Source organism: Notamacropus eugenii, chromosome 6 (genome assembly GCF_028372415.1).
Source record: "Notamacropus eugenii isolate mMacEug1 chromosome 6, mMacEug1.pri_v2, whole genome shotgun sequence".
NCBI classification, from domain to species: domain Eukaryota; kingdom Metazoa; phylum Chordata; class Mammalia; order Diprotodontia; family Macropodidae; genus Notamacropus; species Notamacropus eugenii.
The window spans coordinates 306,069,547-306,087,200 of record NC_092877.1 but is presented as its reverse complement, the minus strand read 5'-3'; the positions used below and the strand labels follow the sequence as shown (position 1 = coordinate 306,087,200).

General features: G+C 37.0%; 1 protein-coding gene across 1 annotated transcript in view; it reads left to right on the top strand.

The window, feature by feature from the left end:
* Positions 1-17,654, top strand: part of PTH2R (parathyroid hormone 2 receptor) — a 129,492-nt gene that overhangs the window by 40,846 nt on the left and 70,992 nt on the right. The window contains exons 3-7 of the mRNA XM_072617433.1: positions 4,713-4,823; positions 4,940-5,061; positions 13,013-13,110; positions 15,068-15,254; positions 16,346-16,499. Coding sequence (XP_072473534.1) covers positions 4,713-4,823; positions 4,940-5,061; positions 13,013-13,110; positions 15,068-15,254; positions 16,346-16,499 — 672 coding nt within the window. The remainder of the gene's footprint in view (positions 1-4,712; positions 4,824-4,939; positions 5,062-13,012; positions 13,111-15,067; positions 15,255-16,345; positions 16,500-17,654) is intronic.

Sequence of the window (17,654 nt, the reverse complement as noted above, 5' to 3'; positions counted from 1 at the left end):
AAATTGAACAATTTTGGTTACTTAAAATTTTAAAAATGCACAAACAAAACCAATGCAGGTAAAATTAGGAGGTTAACTGTAGGGAAAAGTTACAAGAAAAATCTCTCATAAGCATCTTATCTCTAAGATAGGAAAAGAACTAATTCAAATCTGGAAAAGGAAGAATCATTCCCTGTTTATTAAATCAGAAGATATAAACAGTTTTCAAAAGAAAAAATCCAAGCTATGCATAAAACAAACATGCTTTCTATCACTAATAATTCAAGAAATACACATTTAAATACTGAAGTCTCACACTCTCAGATTGGCAAAGATGACCAAGGGAAAAAGAAGGAAAATCACAACAAGGAGTTGTGAAAAATGAAACACACTAATGAACTATTGTTAAGGATATGAATTAGTATGGATATGAACTTTCGTCCTTCAAAGTAACTTGGAACTATATGCTAAAAGTTACTAAACTTGTGACTTTGAACCAGTGGTATCAATACTATCTGTATAAACCAAAGAAATAATAGAAAAATGCATACATACATATATATATATATAAAACGTATATGTATATACATATGTATGAACCTATGTATTAGTTTCTCTATATTTGTTGTAGCAAGGAATAAAATTAAGGGAGTCCCTGCAAAAGAAGAATGGTTGAACAAGTTTTGGTATCTAACTGTATTTTAATTTTCTTGACCTATAAGAAATGATGAAAGGGAATAGTTCAGGCAAACCTTGCAAGACTGCATGAACTGATACAGAGTGAAGTGGGAAGAAAGCAATTTATTCCACATCAGCCTAGTCAGGAGAAATAACTTTGAAAAGACAAGAACAGGGAAAGGAAGGTGAGTGGAAGGGGCAGTGCAGTGGGGGAGAAAAGGGAACATTTATTAAGTGCCTACTGTGCGCCAGTCACTGTGCAAAGAACCTTGCAGATACTATTAATTTGATAATCATATGATTGATAAAAAAAAAAAAAGCATTCTCCCTTCCTCCTGACAGAGAAGTGATGGACTCATGGTGTGGAATGTGATACACATTTTCTAACAAGTCTGAGATGGGAGTTTGCTTTACTTGACTAATCACAGTTGGTAAAGGGATTTTCTTTTCTTTTTCAATTATGGGAGGGAGAAGGGAGAAAAATAGGAGAGATGGCAATAAGGTTGTCCCCTTCCCCCTCTCCCCCCAAAGTAATAAATAAATAAAAGTGGGTCAGTGAAGCTTTTTGGTGGGGGAGGGGTTTAATGCTCAAAATGAAAGGAAGGTCAGTTAAGCAGGATAGCTTTAAGTTACATATTGAATTTCTTATAGAAGTAATGAGAAAATCAAGCTGTATATAACACAGATACACGGTTTCATTTAAGATCTTTTTCGGTTCTAATCTGTATAGGAAAAAGCACATTTCATTTATTATTCATTAAATTCACAATAAAAAAAACAAATAACTTTAAAGGGTTTGGCTACAGGAATTCTGTGCTTCCTTGAGGTTCCTTCACCGATCAGGTTATCTCATAGAAAATAATAAAGGATTCTTTATTTGATTAGTTTTGCAAATTCAGGTGGTAATTAAGAGAAGAAAACGGAATGAAAATCTGAATGAGCAAAATGAAAACACAAGAGGACTGAAAAACATTTCATTTCTAATTTCTCTCAAGAATTAAAAAGAACAAAAGAAAGAAAATTTCAAGTCAGGGAAAGCAAATGGACATTTCAAGGATTTTACAATAATTTTAATTTGGATCATAGATTTAGAGCTGGAAAAAAGGCCCTCTAATCTAACCCCTTCATTCTACAGAAAAAGTTAAGTGACATTGCCACAATCACACCCAAGTGAGAGAGTCAAGATTTGAACCCAGAATCTCTGTCTCCAAAGTCATTGCTTTCTCTTCTGTGCTATTTATACTACATACTATGATCATCAGCAGTTATACTGGTAAAAAAAATAAACAGTACAACTTGTAGGTGCAGTCCTAACTTATCTTAAGGGAATAAAAGACAGAAGCATAGGAAAAGTGGGTGATCTACTCCCAAGGTCTTGGAATATTTTTTTTAATGCCACAGCTTAAAACCTTCTACTAATAATTAGTTCTTGTGCTGGCACATACAAAGATTTGGGTGTGACAATTAATGGTGTTAATTTAGGAAGGGAGATTGGTGAGTCATTATGCAATTAATTGTAAGAAGGAAGCAATCCATTTTTCCCTTTTGCCAAATAATGAAATACAGTTTACTCTTACTATGTATGAAATGATAATGATAGAAAAAAGCGCGAATTAAAATTTACACTCATTTGAGCATCTTCTAGAAACTCTCTGAGGGGCAGCTAGGTGGTGCAGTGGATAGAGCACCAGTGTAGGAGTCAGGAGGACCTGAGTTCAAATCTCACCTCAGACACTTGACACTCACTAGCTATGTGACCTTGGGCAAGTCACTTAACCCCAATTGCCTCATCCTGGGTCATCTCCAGTCATCCTGATGAATATTGGGTCACTGGATTCAGATGGCTCTGGAGGAGAAGTGAGGCTGGTGACCTGCACAGCCTTCCCTCACTCAAAACAAAGTCAAGTGCAAGTCATGTCATTGTTTCTCCAACGGCATGGTCTTCTTCAGCAACGAAGGATGGACACATAGAAACTCTCTGAGAGGTAGCACCTCAGTTATGGAAATATATGATCTTCTTAATCAAAGGGTCAACACTGAAATGTTTTGTAATTAAGTAATTTTATCTGTGAATTCTTTTGTTTGAGAAGGAGTAATGTTTTGGAAATAGACATTTCCAGGGGGAAAAATGACAACAAAGCCCTTTCAAATATGTTAAGTATCATTAAAACAAACAGTTGTAATAACCACGTAATTAACAAATAAGTCAGTAATTTGTTGTAATATTTATTTGAAGGATAGCACCTTTAAGAACTCACATACAATTAACAATTGTGTAAAGTGCCCTTGCCAGAAAATTTCATATGATTGAATTATGCCCTTTTAGTGGTGAAAATAGTAGATGGGGGATAACTATAAGGAAATTAGATGGTACAGTGGATAAAAGGCTAGACTTGGAATTAGAAAGGCCAGAGTTCAAATCAAGCCTCAGAAACTTATTATCTGAATGACTTTGGTTAAGTTACTTAACTTCCTTCTATATCAGGTTTCTCATCTGTGAAATAGGGATAATAAGGGCACCTGCCTCACAGGGCTATTGAGATGATATATTGAAACAAATTCCAAGAGCTTTGCAAACCTTAAAATGCAATATAAATTATATTCTTATTATTATAGGTACAATTTAAACAGATGTGGTATAAAAGATGTTAGATAATATAGCATGGACATTCTGAGATAAGTAAGTTACAAATAGCGAAGGACAAAAGATAATATTTTGTGTAGGAAGAAAATGAGGATGGAGGTTGTTACATCATAAGCTGTATTTTGAAAGATGGCAAAAAGTCCAGTGGGTGGAAACAATGAGAGCAGTTTAGACAGCTGTGCCAATGGAAAGAGATGTAGGTGGGCTTGAGCACAGAGAAAGAGGCAGGATTCAAGGTGTAGAGGTCTGCTAAAGAAATACATATTTTGGTTTGTGACATATAATGTCACAACTTTTATTTCTTAATAGGATAAAACTGAAACTTTCTTCGAGAAAATTTTATTTTCTTGGGGGAAAATACTCTGACTATATTCCCAGAAATAAAACCAAAGCATTTTCTTAAGGTATTGTCCAAGAAATCAAGGAATGAATATGCCACTAATATGATGGGTATCAAGGACACATTTCCTCAGAAATAAATAAAAAGATTTTTTGCGTGAGATTTAAGTGATAATTTTATACTTTCTCTTCATTTCCCTGCCCCACTAAGTTACAAGGCAACCACAATGCTCCCTTCACTGTGAAGTCCAAGCAAACATGACTTCTTCAATGCACTTTCCAGTGAACAATGTTACCGTGAAACTCCAGTGTGTTGACTACCCAGAAGAGAACTATTGTCTCCTTTCTGTTGTCCAACTCACTCATTTAGATGAGGAAACTGAGGCAGGTTGCAAAGTTAATGAGTGATGCCTGAAAGCATTTTTAATGAACTCTCCAGTAGTTGGAGCTCGTTTGCTTAGGAAATATTTTGTAAACAGTGATTCCTGTTGCCCGGGTTTCAATTTCAATAACTCATATCAGCTAAGTTATTGAGGCATTGTTCACACTTGCAACTATAAATATATCATCTTAGATATTTTGTACACATACATTCTCGTAAATACAACGGTCCCATGATAGTGCTTTTAACAAAAGTAGTTAAGCAGCTTCAGGGACAAGCAGGGAGGAATAACTCTATTTCAGAGCAGGAACCTTTCACAAGAGAACTGAGTTTGACTATTGACAGTATGTAACCCTAAGCTAATTCTTTAACTTCCATGTGCCTCAATTTCATTATCCATAAAATGGAGATAATAGCATTTGCTCTGCCTGCCTGATAGGATCATTGTAAAATAGTTTACTAAGCAATCGATATGGCATCTGCCTCATCCCCACACTCAAATTTCTCTTGCATCCTCATAATTCCCTGGATTTTTATATGGTACTATAGGCTGTTGCAAAAAACAAAATAAAACAAAAAAAAACAAGAAACAGAAGATTTAGGTTTATATTGCCTATGTTTTCATGCTCTTCTTTTCATTCCATTTCATCTTCCTTTCTTCTCTCCTGCCCTCCCTTTCTTTTCTTCTAGAAGGAAATTGTTTTCCTGAATGGGATGGACTAATTTGCTGGCCCAGAGGCACTGTGGGGAAAATACTGGCTGTCCCATGCCCTCCTTATATATATGACTTCAATCATAAAGGTATTGAACTCCTCCAGAAATGGCTGATCAAAAACAAAAAACTAGTTGTTTTATGTTTGTGGTAGAACAGAAGGAAAATGATCAGACTAAATATGTTTCTTTGCATTTTTTTACAGGAGTTGCATTCAGGCATTGTAACCCCAATGGAACCTGGGATTTTTCACACACTTTAAATAAAACAATGGTCAATTATTCAGAATGCCTCAACTATTTCCAACCAGAAAGCATCACAAGACAGGTATCTGGATTTTAGGTTTTGGAAATGCATAGCACATTGACACTTGGAATATTTTTGGTATTACCTAAGTATGTATGGAACTCATTTTCTCTTCCCTTCATTGAGAATACAGTTTTGAATTCCTTTTATTCAATTAAGCAGACATTTAGTGTCTACCGTATATACGAATCACTATTCTCCTGAATCCTGATCCTTCTTACATTGTCCACACTTACATGAGCTTATTTTCTCTTTCATGTACCAGGACCTGAAAATGAGACATCTTTCTGTTTCTTCCTCAGGTCAGGGCCATTTGGTTGATACCCAAGGGAAAACAGCAATGATAAATGAAAAGATTGAACCAGATGCTCTTTGAAAAGACCTTTACAAGCTCTAAACTTTATTATCCTAAACTTTCTTCGTATCTCTTATTGAATAGCTTGCTCTTATATTCCTTGAAGCCTAAATTACTTTAATCTCTAGCTGCCCTTCTACTCAGTGGGAGTACCTTTTGATATTACAGACACGGCAGATTTTTAAAATTTTATAAAGAATGGTTTTTTATTAATTTCATGAATATTTGAAAAGTTAGAGGCATCTTGGCATAATAGAGACACAGTCACCCTGGAATTAAGTCCTGTCTTTAAAATGTACTAGCTATGTGGTCCAGGAATAGATTTGCTTTGGTAGAGTTCCTTCACTGAAAGTTCTCTAGACCAATTAAATCACAGTTCTGATTGCCAGATTTTGAAAAGTTACAATTATGAAAGCATAGACTGTTAGAACTTTCTTGGGTACTTTTAAGATCATCTATCCCCTCCCATCCCTTACCTCAGCTTGCAAGTGAGGAACTGAGGACCAGAGAAATGAAGAGATTTTCTTGTAGTTAGTCACTGGTAGAGCTGAGACTTGAACCTTAGCCTTTTGACTCCCAACCCAGAGCTGTGACAAAGCAGTGATAAGCAAGGTCTCCAGAATATTTCATTTTAAATAATATAGAGTAATCTACATGTTGCAATGCAGTTTGTTTTCTTAGAGCTAATACAAATTCATATAGCACTTCATTTACTTATATAAATGGGATGAAATTCAATAAAATACCTATTATATAGAAGGTACAAAGAAATGGAGTGGAATTGATGGAAGGTTTAAATGAGATTTCTAAGAACAGCGTAGAGGTTTTAAATCTCTCTCCACTTAAGAAACCAATTTAATTCAGCAATATTTTTCACAAATCATGAGTCAGATGCATTTTGACCTTGAGAAAACCACTTAAATTTCCTTAACCTCAGTTTTCACATTCATAAAATGGCAATAATTTAGGTCATGGAATTGTTGGAGAATCAAAAGAGCTGATATATGTAAAGCATTTGGAAAACCCTAAAGCATCGCATAAATGTTAGCTATTGTGTTATTGATATTTAATTTTTAAACAGCCAGAACCCATTTTCTTCACCTCAGCCCTCCACAGCACCAAGGGATTCTATTCCATAAATTCCTTGGGAAGTTGTTAAATACTGTTACCCTACATTTCATTACCAAAACCTCATTTTAAAGTAAGTAATTCAGTACTGGAATTTCTACAGTAGCCAAATATTCATATTAGTGTAAGATGCCTCAAAAGGAATTTCATCTTATTTTATGCATGATTTTGAATTTTATCTGTCATACAAATATTTTCAATATCATTGAACTATATATCCACTGCAAAATCATTCTTGCTAATTTCACAAAACAACAAAGTAACAGAAGTAGTAAACGTATAATGGTATCTACAATTTTTTAGAACAGGAATTAAATTATATTTGATTAGATACATATTTTGGAGCCCTGGTCAAGTCCTATAATGTAATTGGTTCAATTGGACTTTTTTTAATTAATTAATTAATTTAACTTTTAACATTAATTTTCACAAAATTTTGGGTTCCAAATTTTCTCCCCATTTGTCCCCTCCCCCACCACAAAACACTGAGCATTCTAATTGCCCCTATCACCAATCTGCCCTCTCTTCTATCATCCCTCCCTTCCCTTGTCCCCATCTTCTCTTTTGTCCTGTAGGGCCAGATAACTTTCTATACCTCATTGCCTGTATTTCTTATTTCCTAGTTGTATACAAGAACAATACTCAACAGTTGTTCCTAAAACTTTGAGTTCCAACTTCTCTTCATCCCTCCCTCCCCACCCATTCCCTCTGGAAGGCAAGCAATTCAATATAGGCCATATCTGTGTAGTTTTGCAAATGACTTCCATAATAGTCGTGTGGTGTAAGACTAACTATATTTCCCTCCATCCTATCCTGCCCCCCATTGCTTCTATTCTCTCTTTTGATCCTGTCCCTCCCCAAGAGTGTTGACTTCAAATTGATCCCTCCTCCCATTGCCCTCCCTTCCATCATCCCTCCCACCCTGCTTATCCCCTTCTCCCCCACTTTCCTGTATTGTAAGATAGGTTTTCATACCAAAATGAGTGTGCATTTTATTCTTTCCTTCAGTTGAATGTGATGAGAGCAAACTTCATGTTTTTCTCTCACCTCCCCTCTTTTTCCCTCCACTAAAAAGTCTTATGCTTGCCTCTTTTATGAGAGATAATTTGCCCCATTCCATTTCTCCCTTTCTCCTCCTACTATATTTCTCTCTCACCCCTTAATTTCATTTTTTTAAAGATATGATCCCATCCTATTCAATTCACTCTGTGCTCTGTGTGTGTGTGTGTGTGTGTGTAATCCCACCCACTACTCAGATACTGAAAAGTTTCAAGTGTTACAAATATTGCCTTTCCATGTAGGAATGTAAATAGCTCAACTTTAGTAAATCCCTTATGACTTCTCTTTGCTGTTTACCTTTTCATGCTTCTCTTCCTTCTTGTGTTTGAAAGTCAAATTTTCTTTTCAGCTCTGGTCTTTTCATCAAGAATGCTTGAAAGTCCTCTATTTCATTGAAAGACCATTTTTTCCCCTGAAGTATTATACTCAGTTTTCCTGGGTAGGTGATTCTTGGTTTTAGTCCTAGTTCCTTTGACTTCTGGAATATCCTATTCCATGCCCTTTGATTCCCTTAATGCTAGATCTTGTGTTATCCTCATTGTATTCCCACAATACTTGAATTGTTTCTTTCTAGCTGCTTGCAATATTTTCTCCTTGACCAGGGAACTCTGGAATTTGGCCACAATGTTCCTAGGAGTTTGTCTTTTTGGATCTCTTTCTGGTGGTGATTGGTGGATTCCTTGAATACTTATTTTGCCCTCTGGTTCTAGAATCTCAGGGCAGTTTTCCTTGATAATTTCATGAAAGATGATGTCTAGGTTCTTTTTTTCATCATGGCTTTCAGGTAGTCCCATAATTTTTAAATTGTCTCTCCTGGATCTATTTTCCAGGTCAGTTGTTTTTCCATTGAGATATTTCACATTATCTTCCATTTTTTCATTCTTTGGGTTTTGTTTTGTGATTTCTTGGTTTCTCATAAAGTCATTAGCCTCCATCTGTTCCATTCTAATTTTGAAACAACTATTTTCTTCAGTGAGCTTTTGAATCTCCTTTTCCATTTGGCTAATTCTGCTTTTGAAAGCATTCTTCTCCTCATTGGCTTTTTGAACCTCTTTTGCCAATTGAGTTAGCCTATTTTTCAAGGTGTTATTTTCTTCAGCATGTTTTTGGGGCTCCTTTAGCAAGGTGTTGACCTGCTTTTCATGCTTTTCTTGCATCTCTCTCATTTCTCTTCCCAGTTTTTCCTCCACCTCTCTAACTTGACTTTTGAAATCCTTTTTGAGCTCTTCCATGGCCTGAGCCCATTGAATATTTATTTTGGATGTGTTGGATACAGAAGCCTTGACGTTTATGTCTTTCCCAGATGGTAAGCATTGTTCTTCCTCATCAGAAAGGAAGGGAGGAGATATCTGTTCACCAAGAAAGTAACCTTCTATAGTCTTATTTTTTTTTCCCTTTTCTGGGCATTTTCCCAGCCAGTGACTTGACTTCTGAGCTTTCTCTTCACACCCACTTTGCCTCCAGATCTGCCCAGCCAACACTTGGGGTCTGAGATTCAAATGCTGCTTCCCAGCCTCAGGGCTTTGGGCGGGGGCAGGGCTGCTATTCAGTGTGAGATTAAGTTCAGGTGCTCAGGTCGGGGCAGGGCCTCCTCACAGGGCTCAGTTCCCTCAGGGGTTTTATGTGGAGACCTTCAACAATGGATCCAAGCTCCTGCCTGCTCTGGGAGCCCCTGTCTGCCGCAGCCCCCCACTGCTGCATCCCAAGGGGGCCTGAGTTATGGGGGCACCCCACTCCTCTCTCCACAAACTGAAATGCCCCTGTCACTGACCTTTGATGTCTGTGGGTGGAGGGACCTGCGCTGCAGCTGGAGATTCTGTCCCTGGAGCCTGCTTGGATCTGCTCCTCTTGGTGCTGTGTGGCCAAGGCAGGGCTGGGCTCCGCTCCAGGTCCAGTGCACGACGGACCTTTCAGGTCAGTTTTTCAAGTGTCTCTGGAATAGAAATCTCCTCTGTTCCATTGTTTTGTGGCTTCTGCTGCTCCAGAATTTTCTGGGAGTTCTTCTTTACAGGTAATTTATGGGCTGTGGGTTTCGAGCTAGCATATGTGCATCTTTCTACTCCACCATCTTGGCTCTTCCCCCCTAAATTGGATTTTTTAAACTTTATTATATCTTTTTTCCTCTTTTTAAAATATATAATTTATTTTTCAATTTACAACATTTACTTCCACAAGATTTTGAATTCCAAATTTCTCCCCATCTCTTTCCACCCCACCCCAAGACAGCATGCACCCCATCTCCCCCTTCCCCAATCTGTCCTCCTTTCTCCTCTCCTCCTCCTATCACTCCCCTTTCTCCCATCCCCCTCCCCTCTATTTTCCTGTAGGGCAAGATATATTTCAATACCTTGCCTGTACACCTTATTTCTCAGTTGCATGTAAAAACAATTTCAACATTCATTTTTAAAGTTTTGAGGTCCATATTCTCTCCCTTCCACCCTTCTCACCCACCCTCATTGAGAAAGCAAGCAATTCGATATAGATCATACATGTGTAACCATGCAAAACATATCCATAGCAGTCATGTTGTGAAAGACTAACCACATTTCCCTCTATCTTGTCCTGCCCTCCATATATTCCATTCTCTTCCTTGACCTGTTCCCCCACAATAGTGTTTGCTTCTTATGACTCCTTTCCTGTATTTTCTGTCCCTTTTATTATCTTCCCTCTCCTATCCCTTTCCTCACTGCCTTCCAGCAGGATTAGATGGATTTCAATAACCACTTGAGTCTGTGTTATTCCTTCCTTAAGCCAAATCCCATGAGAGTAAGGTTCACTTGTACCTTTTCACCCCCTACTTCTTCCCTTCAATTGTAGAAGCTCTTTCTTGTCTCTTTTATGTGAGGTGATTTGCTACAATCTAACTCTCCCTTTCCCTTTTTCCCAGTATATTTCTCTCAACAGTTCTGTTTTTCTCCTTCATATTCATCTCACCCTGTTCCCCCCTCTCTCTCTCTTCTCTCTTAAAATACACATATATATATATATATAAATATATACATACACATACACACAGAATATATATATATACATACCTACCTATACACACACACACATACACATGTGCACACACACACACACATGCACACACACACACACACACACATATATTCCCCCTAAGTACCCTAATATTGAAAAAGGTCTCATGAATTACAAATATCATCTTTCCATGTAGGAATGTAAATAGTTCAACTTTAATGACTCCTGTATGGCTTCTCTTTCCTGTTTACCTTTCCATATTTCTCTTGATTTTTGTATTTGAAAGTCAAATTTTCTATTCAGTTCTGGTCTTTTCAACAAGAATGCTTGGAAGTTAGCAGAAAATCATTTTCTAGAGGTAGAAAAAATATCAAAGATTGCATGGAAGTCCTCTATTTCATTGAAATTCCATTTTTCCCCCTGAAGTATTATCCTCAGTTTTGCTGGGTAGGTAATTCTTGGTTTTAATACTATCTCCTTTGACCTCTAGAATATCATATGCTAAGCTCAACAATCCTTTAGTGTAGAAGCTGCTAAATCCTGTGTTATCCTAATTGTATTTCCATAATATTTGAATCATTTCTTTCTATTTGATTGTAATATTTTCTCTTTGACCTGGGAACTCTAGGATTTGGTTACCACATTCCTAGGTGTTTTCCTTTTGGGGTCTCTTTCAGGAGGTAATTGATAATTTTACCCTCTGGTTCTAGAATATCATGGCAGTTTTCCTTGATAATTTATTGAAAGATGATTCTAGATTTTTTTTTATCATGGTTTTCCAGTAGACCAATACTTTTTAAATTATCTCTCCTGGACCTATTTTCCAGGTCAGTTGTTTTTCCAATGAGATATTTCACATTGTTTTCTATTTTTTTCATTCTTTTGGTTTTGTATTATAATTTCTTGATTTCTTGTATTGCTCTCATTTTTCTTCCTGATTTTTTCCTCTACTTCTCTTACTTGATTTTTCAAAATCCTGTTTGAGCTCTTCCATGACCTGAGACTGTTTCATATTTTTTTTTGGAGGCTTTGGATGTGGGGGCCTTGACCTTGCTATCTTTCTTTGGTTGTATGTATTGATCTGCCTCCACTTGTATGCTTTGATCTTCCTCATCCAAAAGGAAAGAAGAAAATACCTTTTCACCAAGAAATTCACCTTTTTTCCCCTTTTTGGACATTTTCCCAGTCAATTACTTGACTTTTGAGTTCTTTGTTACATGGAGGGTGTACTACCCCAAATTCCAGAGGTTTTGTGGAGCTGTTTTCAGAAATATCTCTAGGGACCTATAAGTTATTAGTTCCTCCAAAGTGGTATAATCTCTCCTCTCCTGCACTCTAGTCTGTGAGCAACCACAGACACTCTTTTCTGCCCTAGAACTGTGAGTAGGATTCCCTCTCCACAGCCACCACCAGCTCTGCCATTCCAGTGCACAGTACTCAGGAATGTGTTCCAGATCAACCACTAGATTCCCCCACTGTCTGTAGGTTGTGAGCTGCAGAAGCAGCTGAGACTGTGGCAATGGCTGCCACTGACCTGGGGCTAGGACCTAACCATGCTTCCCTCTCACCATGGTGAGAGAGCTTTCTCACTGACCTTTGAAGCTGTCTTTGGCTTTGTGGGTTGAGAAGTCTGAAAACCGCAGCAGCTGCCAGCAATTCAGTGCCCCAAGACCTGTTCCAGTCTGTCTGTGCCAGCACACAACCTGGTGCAATAGACCCTTCCTGTTAGCCTTTCAGATTGTCTTGGGCTGGTAATCTGTTTCATTCCATCATTTTGTAGCTTCTGCTGCTCTAGAATTTGTTTAGAGTCATTTTTGCAGGTATTTGAAGGGGTTTGCTGGGGGAGAGAGCAAGCAAGTCCCTGCTTCTACTCCACCGTCATGTCTATACCCGTGGTTCAATTGTATTTTTAAAGTTTTTTTTATTCTCCGTGTTGAAAATATAATCTCAGAAAAATATTAGAAATTTATTTCCCCCAAGACTTAAAACTTTGAAATGCTCTGAAGTAAATTCTGGCATATGTATTATTCATTATTGGTTGTTGTTGTTCAAATTATACTGCCTTAAATGATTAGTTTAGAAAAAGAACAATGTGAACTTTAAAGGTTTAGAGACCATCTCTGTTTAAGTTTGGGAAAAGATGACTAGGAAAAATGTTGATGCCTTCCTTTGTACTTTGAAATATTTCCAAGAATTCCCAAATTACGCCCCAACAAAATAAGGGAGAAGGAAAGGAATAATTCAGATTAGGCACAAGTTGATTAAAATTGTTTAAAGCACAAAACTGAACCCTGTTTGTAGCACACCAAAAGGTAACTAACAATATACATTTTGTGATTCCATGTCCAAAGAAAATGGGTCATATTTTCTAGATAAATTTTCTTTTCTAATACAGAAGGAAAATAAGTGGAGAATAATTATGTGACATAAGCTTATTTGTTTCTCCTCCAGCAGGAGTTCTTTGAACGTCTCTCCATCATGTACACTATTGGATATTCCATCTCCTTCAGTTCCCTAGCTGTAGCTATTTTCATCATTGGTTATTTCCGGTGAGCAGATCAGTCATGATTCCCTTTTTCTCATTTTGCTCCATACAATGGGAGAGGTCTTTTTTGCTATCCACAGAAGACAAAAACATCTCTGGACTATCGATGCTAAAACACATTTATCCTACATGATATTTTATGTATTTAGTCTTGCATTGTTCCCTTACTCAATTTTGGCAAAGCTCTTATCACATAAGGAAGTTGATGAATTTTTCAAAAATCCCAATGGATCAAAGCAGAATAAAGTCTAGAAGTCAACAGATCAGCATTGCAATGTATTTGTTTGCCAAAGACAGGTATGTGAGTCACAGAAATGAGTATCTGTGGCTTATGGGCTCATTTAACTTGTAAACTTCTATTTATACTGATGGACAAAGTTGTTTCTTGGGCATACACAAAGGAAAAAAGCACATGAGAGAAGCACAAAAGGAATTCATCGTCTGTTACTACAGTACTTTAAAGATACCTGATTTCGTTATTGAAAAGATCACAATTATTCTACTAATTGGTATATGAGCCCCAATAGTCACTATGACCAAAAGTTTATCACCCTGATGCCAACTTTGGGATGACCCCCTCTGAACTTACCTAGCTGTTCCTTTAATGATTTTCAGATACCTCATCCATCAACAGACCCAAATGTGCAGCTTTTTGGCTTAGAAGGACCTCTCAGACACTGGAGTCTATGTGTATAAATGTCAAGAACTCAGTGTCACCTCTGACAAGCATCATAGAAGGAATTTAGCCTTTATAATGACTAAATTCAAGGATTTTGGAGTAATGGAAGTGAGAAAATCTTATTTCCCCCAAACGTACTATTTTAAAAGAATAATCCCTTAATTAATCTCCTAACCTCAATACTCCCTTAGCTAGTTCATAAGATTTAATCTCCTGAAAGATAGGACTCACTTTTTTGTTTTGTTTTTGGATCCTTAGCATGTAGCTTAATTCTTTGCACGCAATAAATGCTAAATTCCTCATATATTTCTATCAGGTAACTTTCCTTTGTGTATAAAATACAAGTTTCCACAAAACACAAAGCAATTCACACTTCAAACCATCTAGTATTTATGAAGTACCTACTATGTGACAGCAATGTCGTCTAACAATACATTCAGTGCTGTACATGCTTGGTCTCCCACCTTTGCAAAGAAGGGAGGAATGATAGCTCTCATATACCCATTTTAGGGACAAATTTTATTCATTACGAAGTATTGTTTTGTTTTTATTTACTTTCCACATGTTGTATTATCATTATTATATATATTTTTCCAGATTATGTCTAGTTCACTTGGCATGGGTCAGTAACATTTGTGCCATGCTCCTCCACATTCTTCATTTCCTTAATTTCTTATTGCTCAGTAATATTCCATTATATTCATCTCCTATAATTCATGTAATAGGTATCCATTTTGTTCCCTGTTCTTTGCTGCTACAAAACAAATGAAGCTGCAAGTATCTTGGCATATATGGGATCTTTCCTTCTGTCTTTGACCTTCTTGAGGAACATTCCTTTAAATGGGATCTCTGGATCAAAGGATATGGACATTTTATTCATTTTTAGCATATTTTCAAATTGAATTCCAGAATAATTAGACCAACTCTCATTGGCTCCTTTTCAAGGTACATAATTTATTTACCCCAAATAGAGCTTTGTTGGGTTAAACATGAGAGATTCAATGACATTTAGTGCATTGAATATTGTATGAAATTTACTCATTTGATACATTTGAGTTGGGGGACAAGATAATACATCATTTTGAACATGTAATCAGATTGCAAATAACCCTCATTTTAGTAATGGCCATACAGTTATACTTGGGATCATTGATTAACAGATTTGTGAAAGGTCCCATATCTTTATTTAGATTCATGACATTTTTTGCGCTTTCCTTTTCTCATTTTTTTTCCCCTCAGTTATTCTCTCCAAACCTGTCCCTTTCCTGTTTCTTGTCCTCAGGAGACTACGTTGCACCAGGAACTACATCCACATGCACTTATTTGTTTCATTCATGCTGAGGGCTGCAAGCATCTTTATTAAGGATAATGTGGCCCATGATCATGTGGACATGAAAGAGATGGAGTCATTTATGATGGGTGATCCACGAAATTCAATGATGGCACCCCCAGTGGACAGATCACAGTATGTAAGTATTGTCTGCTCCTGACCAGTTAGAACCCTTTTCAGAAAGAAAATCAAATATATATGTACACATGGAGGAAGACACAAGAATGCTAACCACTGGGCTGATCTTATCTCATCTCCTTGAAAGTTCTCCTATGAACACAAAGAGAACATCTTTCTCCATCACTGATTTCATTGCTTCTCCCATTCTTTTTCGATTCCCTCTTTGATTTGTTTATCTCTTCTATAATTCCTGTGTAAAAATGGATGGGACTTTCAAGAAATCTATGGGGTGACAATAGCAAAAAAAAATTGAATTGAATTACATTTTGGAATCTTATTCTCACGATGTATAGAAAATGCAATGTCATTAGATTCCCTTTATTATGAGCTAGTCATCAAATCATGAGACATCTGGACTGATAGTGACTGGTCTTGATTAACATTTTTTTGTTGTGCTAAAGGTGCTTTCCCTTTTTTTTTTTTTTTTTTGTTTGTTTCTACATCCATCATCAAAATGGAAGAAAAAAATAAACCCTGCTCATTCTCTGGCTAATAGAAAATGGGTGTATTGTTCAAATAATGAGCCTGACTTTTCCCAGTTGATAGAGAAGTACATCACTCACTCATGAATTCAGGCTATCAGGCTTCTGATACGGTAGTTTATCCAGGCACATTGGAGGAATCTAGATCTTCGCAACAAGAGTGGTACATACTCAATCAATACCTGAGTTAATCCATTAGTTTGTTAGTTTCACCAGTGGATCATTTTCTCCCTCCTCACTAGTAGATTTGTACTACTAAACCATTAGAATATAAACTCTTTCAGGGCAGAGACTGTTTCTTTGTATCCCCAGAATTTATCATAGTATCTGACTCAGAGTAGGAACTTATAAATAAATGCTTGTTGACAGCTATTATCTTTGAACTTCTTAGAGGAAATGTGCTTAAAATGCAACTTTGGTTTTTACATTATTGTGTAAAGGGATACAATAAAAGATAAAAAGAAGAACCGGTCCTGAGGTTTGAAGTTTTGAACAATGTCATGTTGACATTTAGCTCAGCTGAAAGTTCTGGGGTGGAGAAAGTAATACTTTTCATTATTTTTAACAGGTGGGGTGCAAGATCGTTGTTGTGATGTTTATTTACTTCTTGGCCACAAACTACTACTGGATCCTAGTAGAAGGCCTGTACCTACACAGCCTCATCTTTGTGGCTTTCTTTTCAGACTCCAAGTACCTGTGGGGCTTCACCTTGGTAGGCTGGGGTAAGGTTTTTAGTGTTCTTTTTTCATCTGTCCTTTAAGATTGAATAATTTTACTGATGTTTTCTTTTCTTCCTCCCTTTTTTCCTCTCTGACCTGTAAGCTCCTGCATTGTCTCTATCTCTGCTGTTGCTTTGTCTCTGCTTCTCTCTCTCTCTCTCTCTCTCTCTCTCTCTCTCTCTCTCTCTCTCTCTCTCTCTCTCTCTCTCTCTCTCTCTCTCTCCCTCCCTCCCTCTCTCTCTGTGTGTGTGTGTCTTTCTGTGTTTCTCTGTCTCTATGTTTCTGTCTGTCTCTATCTGGAAAAAATTATTAAAACTCTCTTCTAAGTACTAGGAATACAAAGAAAGGTCAAAAAACCACAGTTCTTGATCTCAAGGAACTCACAGTCTAATAGGAGAGACAATATGTAAACAACTGTGGGCAAAAATATCTCTCTGTCTCTCTCTGCGCCACACACACAGACACCTCTTTGTGTCTCCATCTCTGTCTCTTTCTCTTCCTGCCCCCTCTGCACCCCTCTTCTTTCTCATTCATTTTTAATGACATATAAGCACCAAAGGAAATCTAAGAATCAATTCCAATCTTTCTCTGGAAATAGCACTATACTTTTATTTTTGTATTTCATCTTTTAAATTAGTGAATGTTCTGCTACCTTCACTCCCAAACTTGATAAATCTGTGAAATGATGGAAAGAAGAAAGAAAATTAAAAGTGATAAAGAAAAAAAAACAGTACAGTTCAGTGCTAGGTGACACAGTGGATAGAGCACCAGGCCAGGAGTCAGGAAGATTCATCATCGTGAGTTCAAATCCACTCTCAGACACTTACTGGCTGTGTGACTTAACCTTGTTTGTCTCAGTTTCCTTAGCTGTGAAATGAGCTGGAGAAATAAATGGCAAACTAATCTAGTATCTTTGCCAGGAAACCCCAAATGGGGTCATGAAGAGTCAGATACAACTGGAAAATGACTGAACAGCATACTGTTTATTCCCCTGAACTGCCAGGTTAGTGGTCTAGTAATGGAGAGATAGATGGTTAAACCATACTACAACGTGACATAATTTGAGAAGCCAGATCACATATTCAACCATTTTTTAAGGTTTATGAGAAGTTAAAGAAGTGAATATGTTTACACTTAGGTAGAATGTTTGAGAGAATT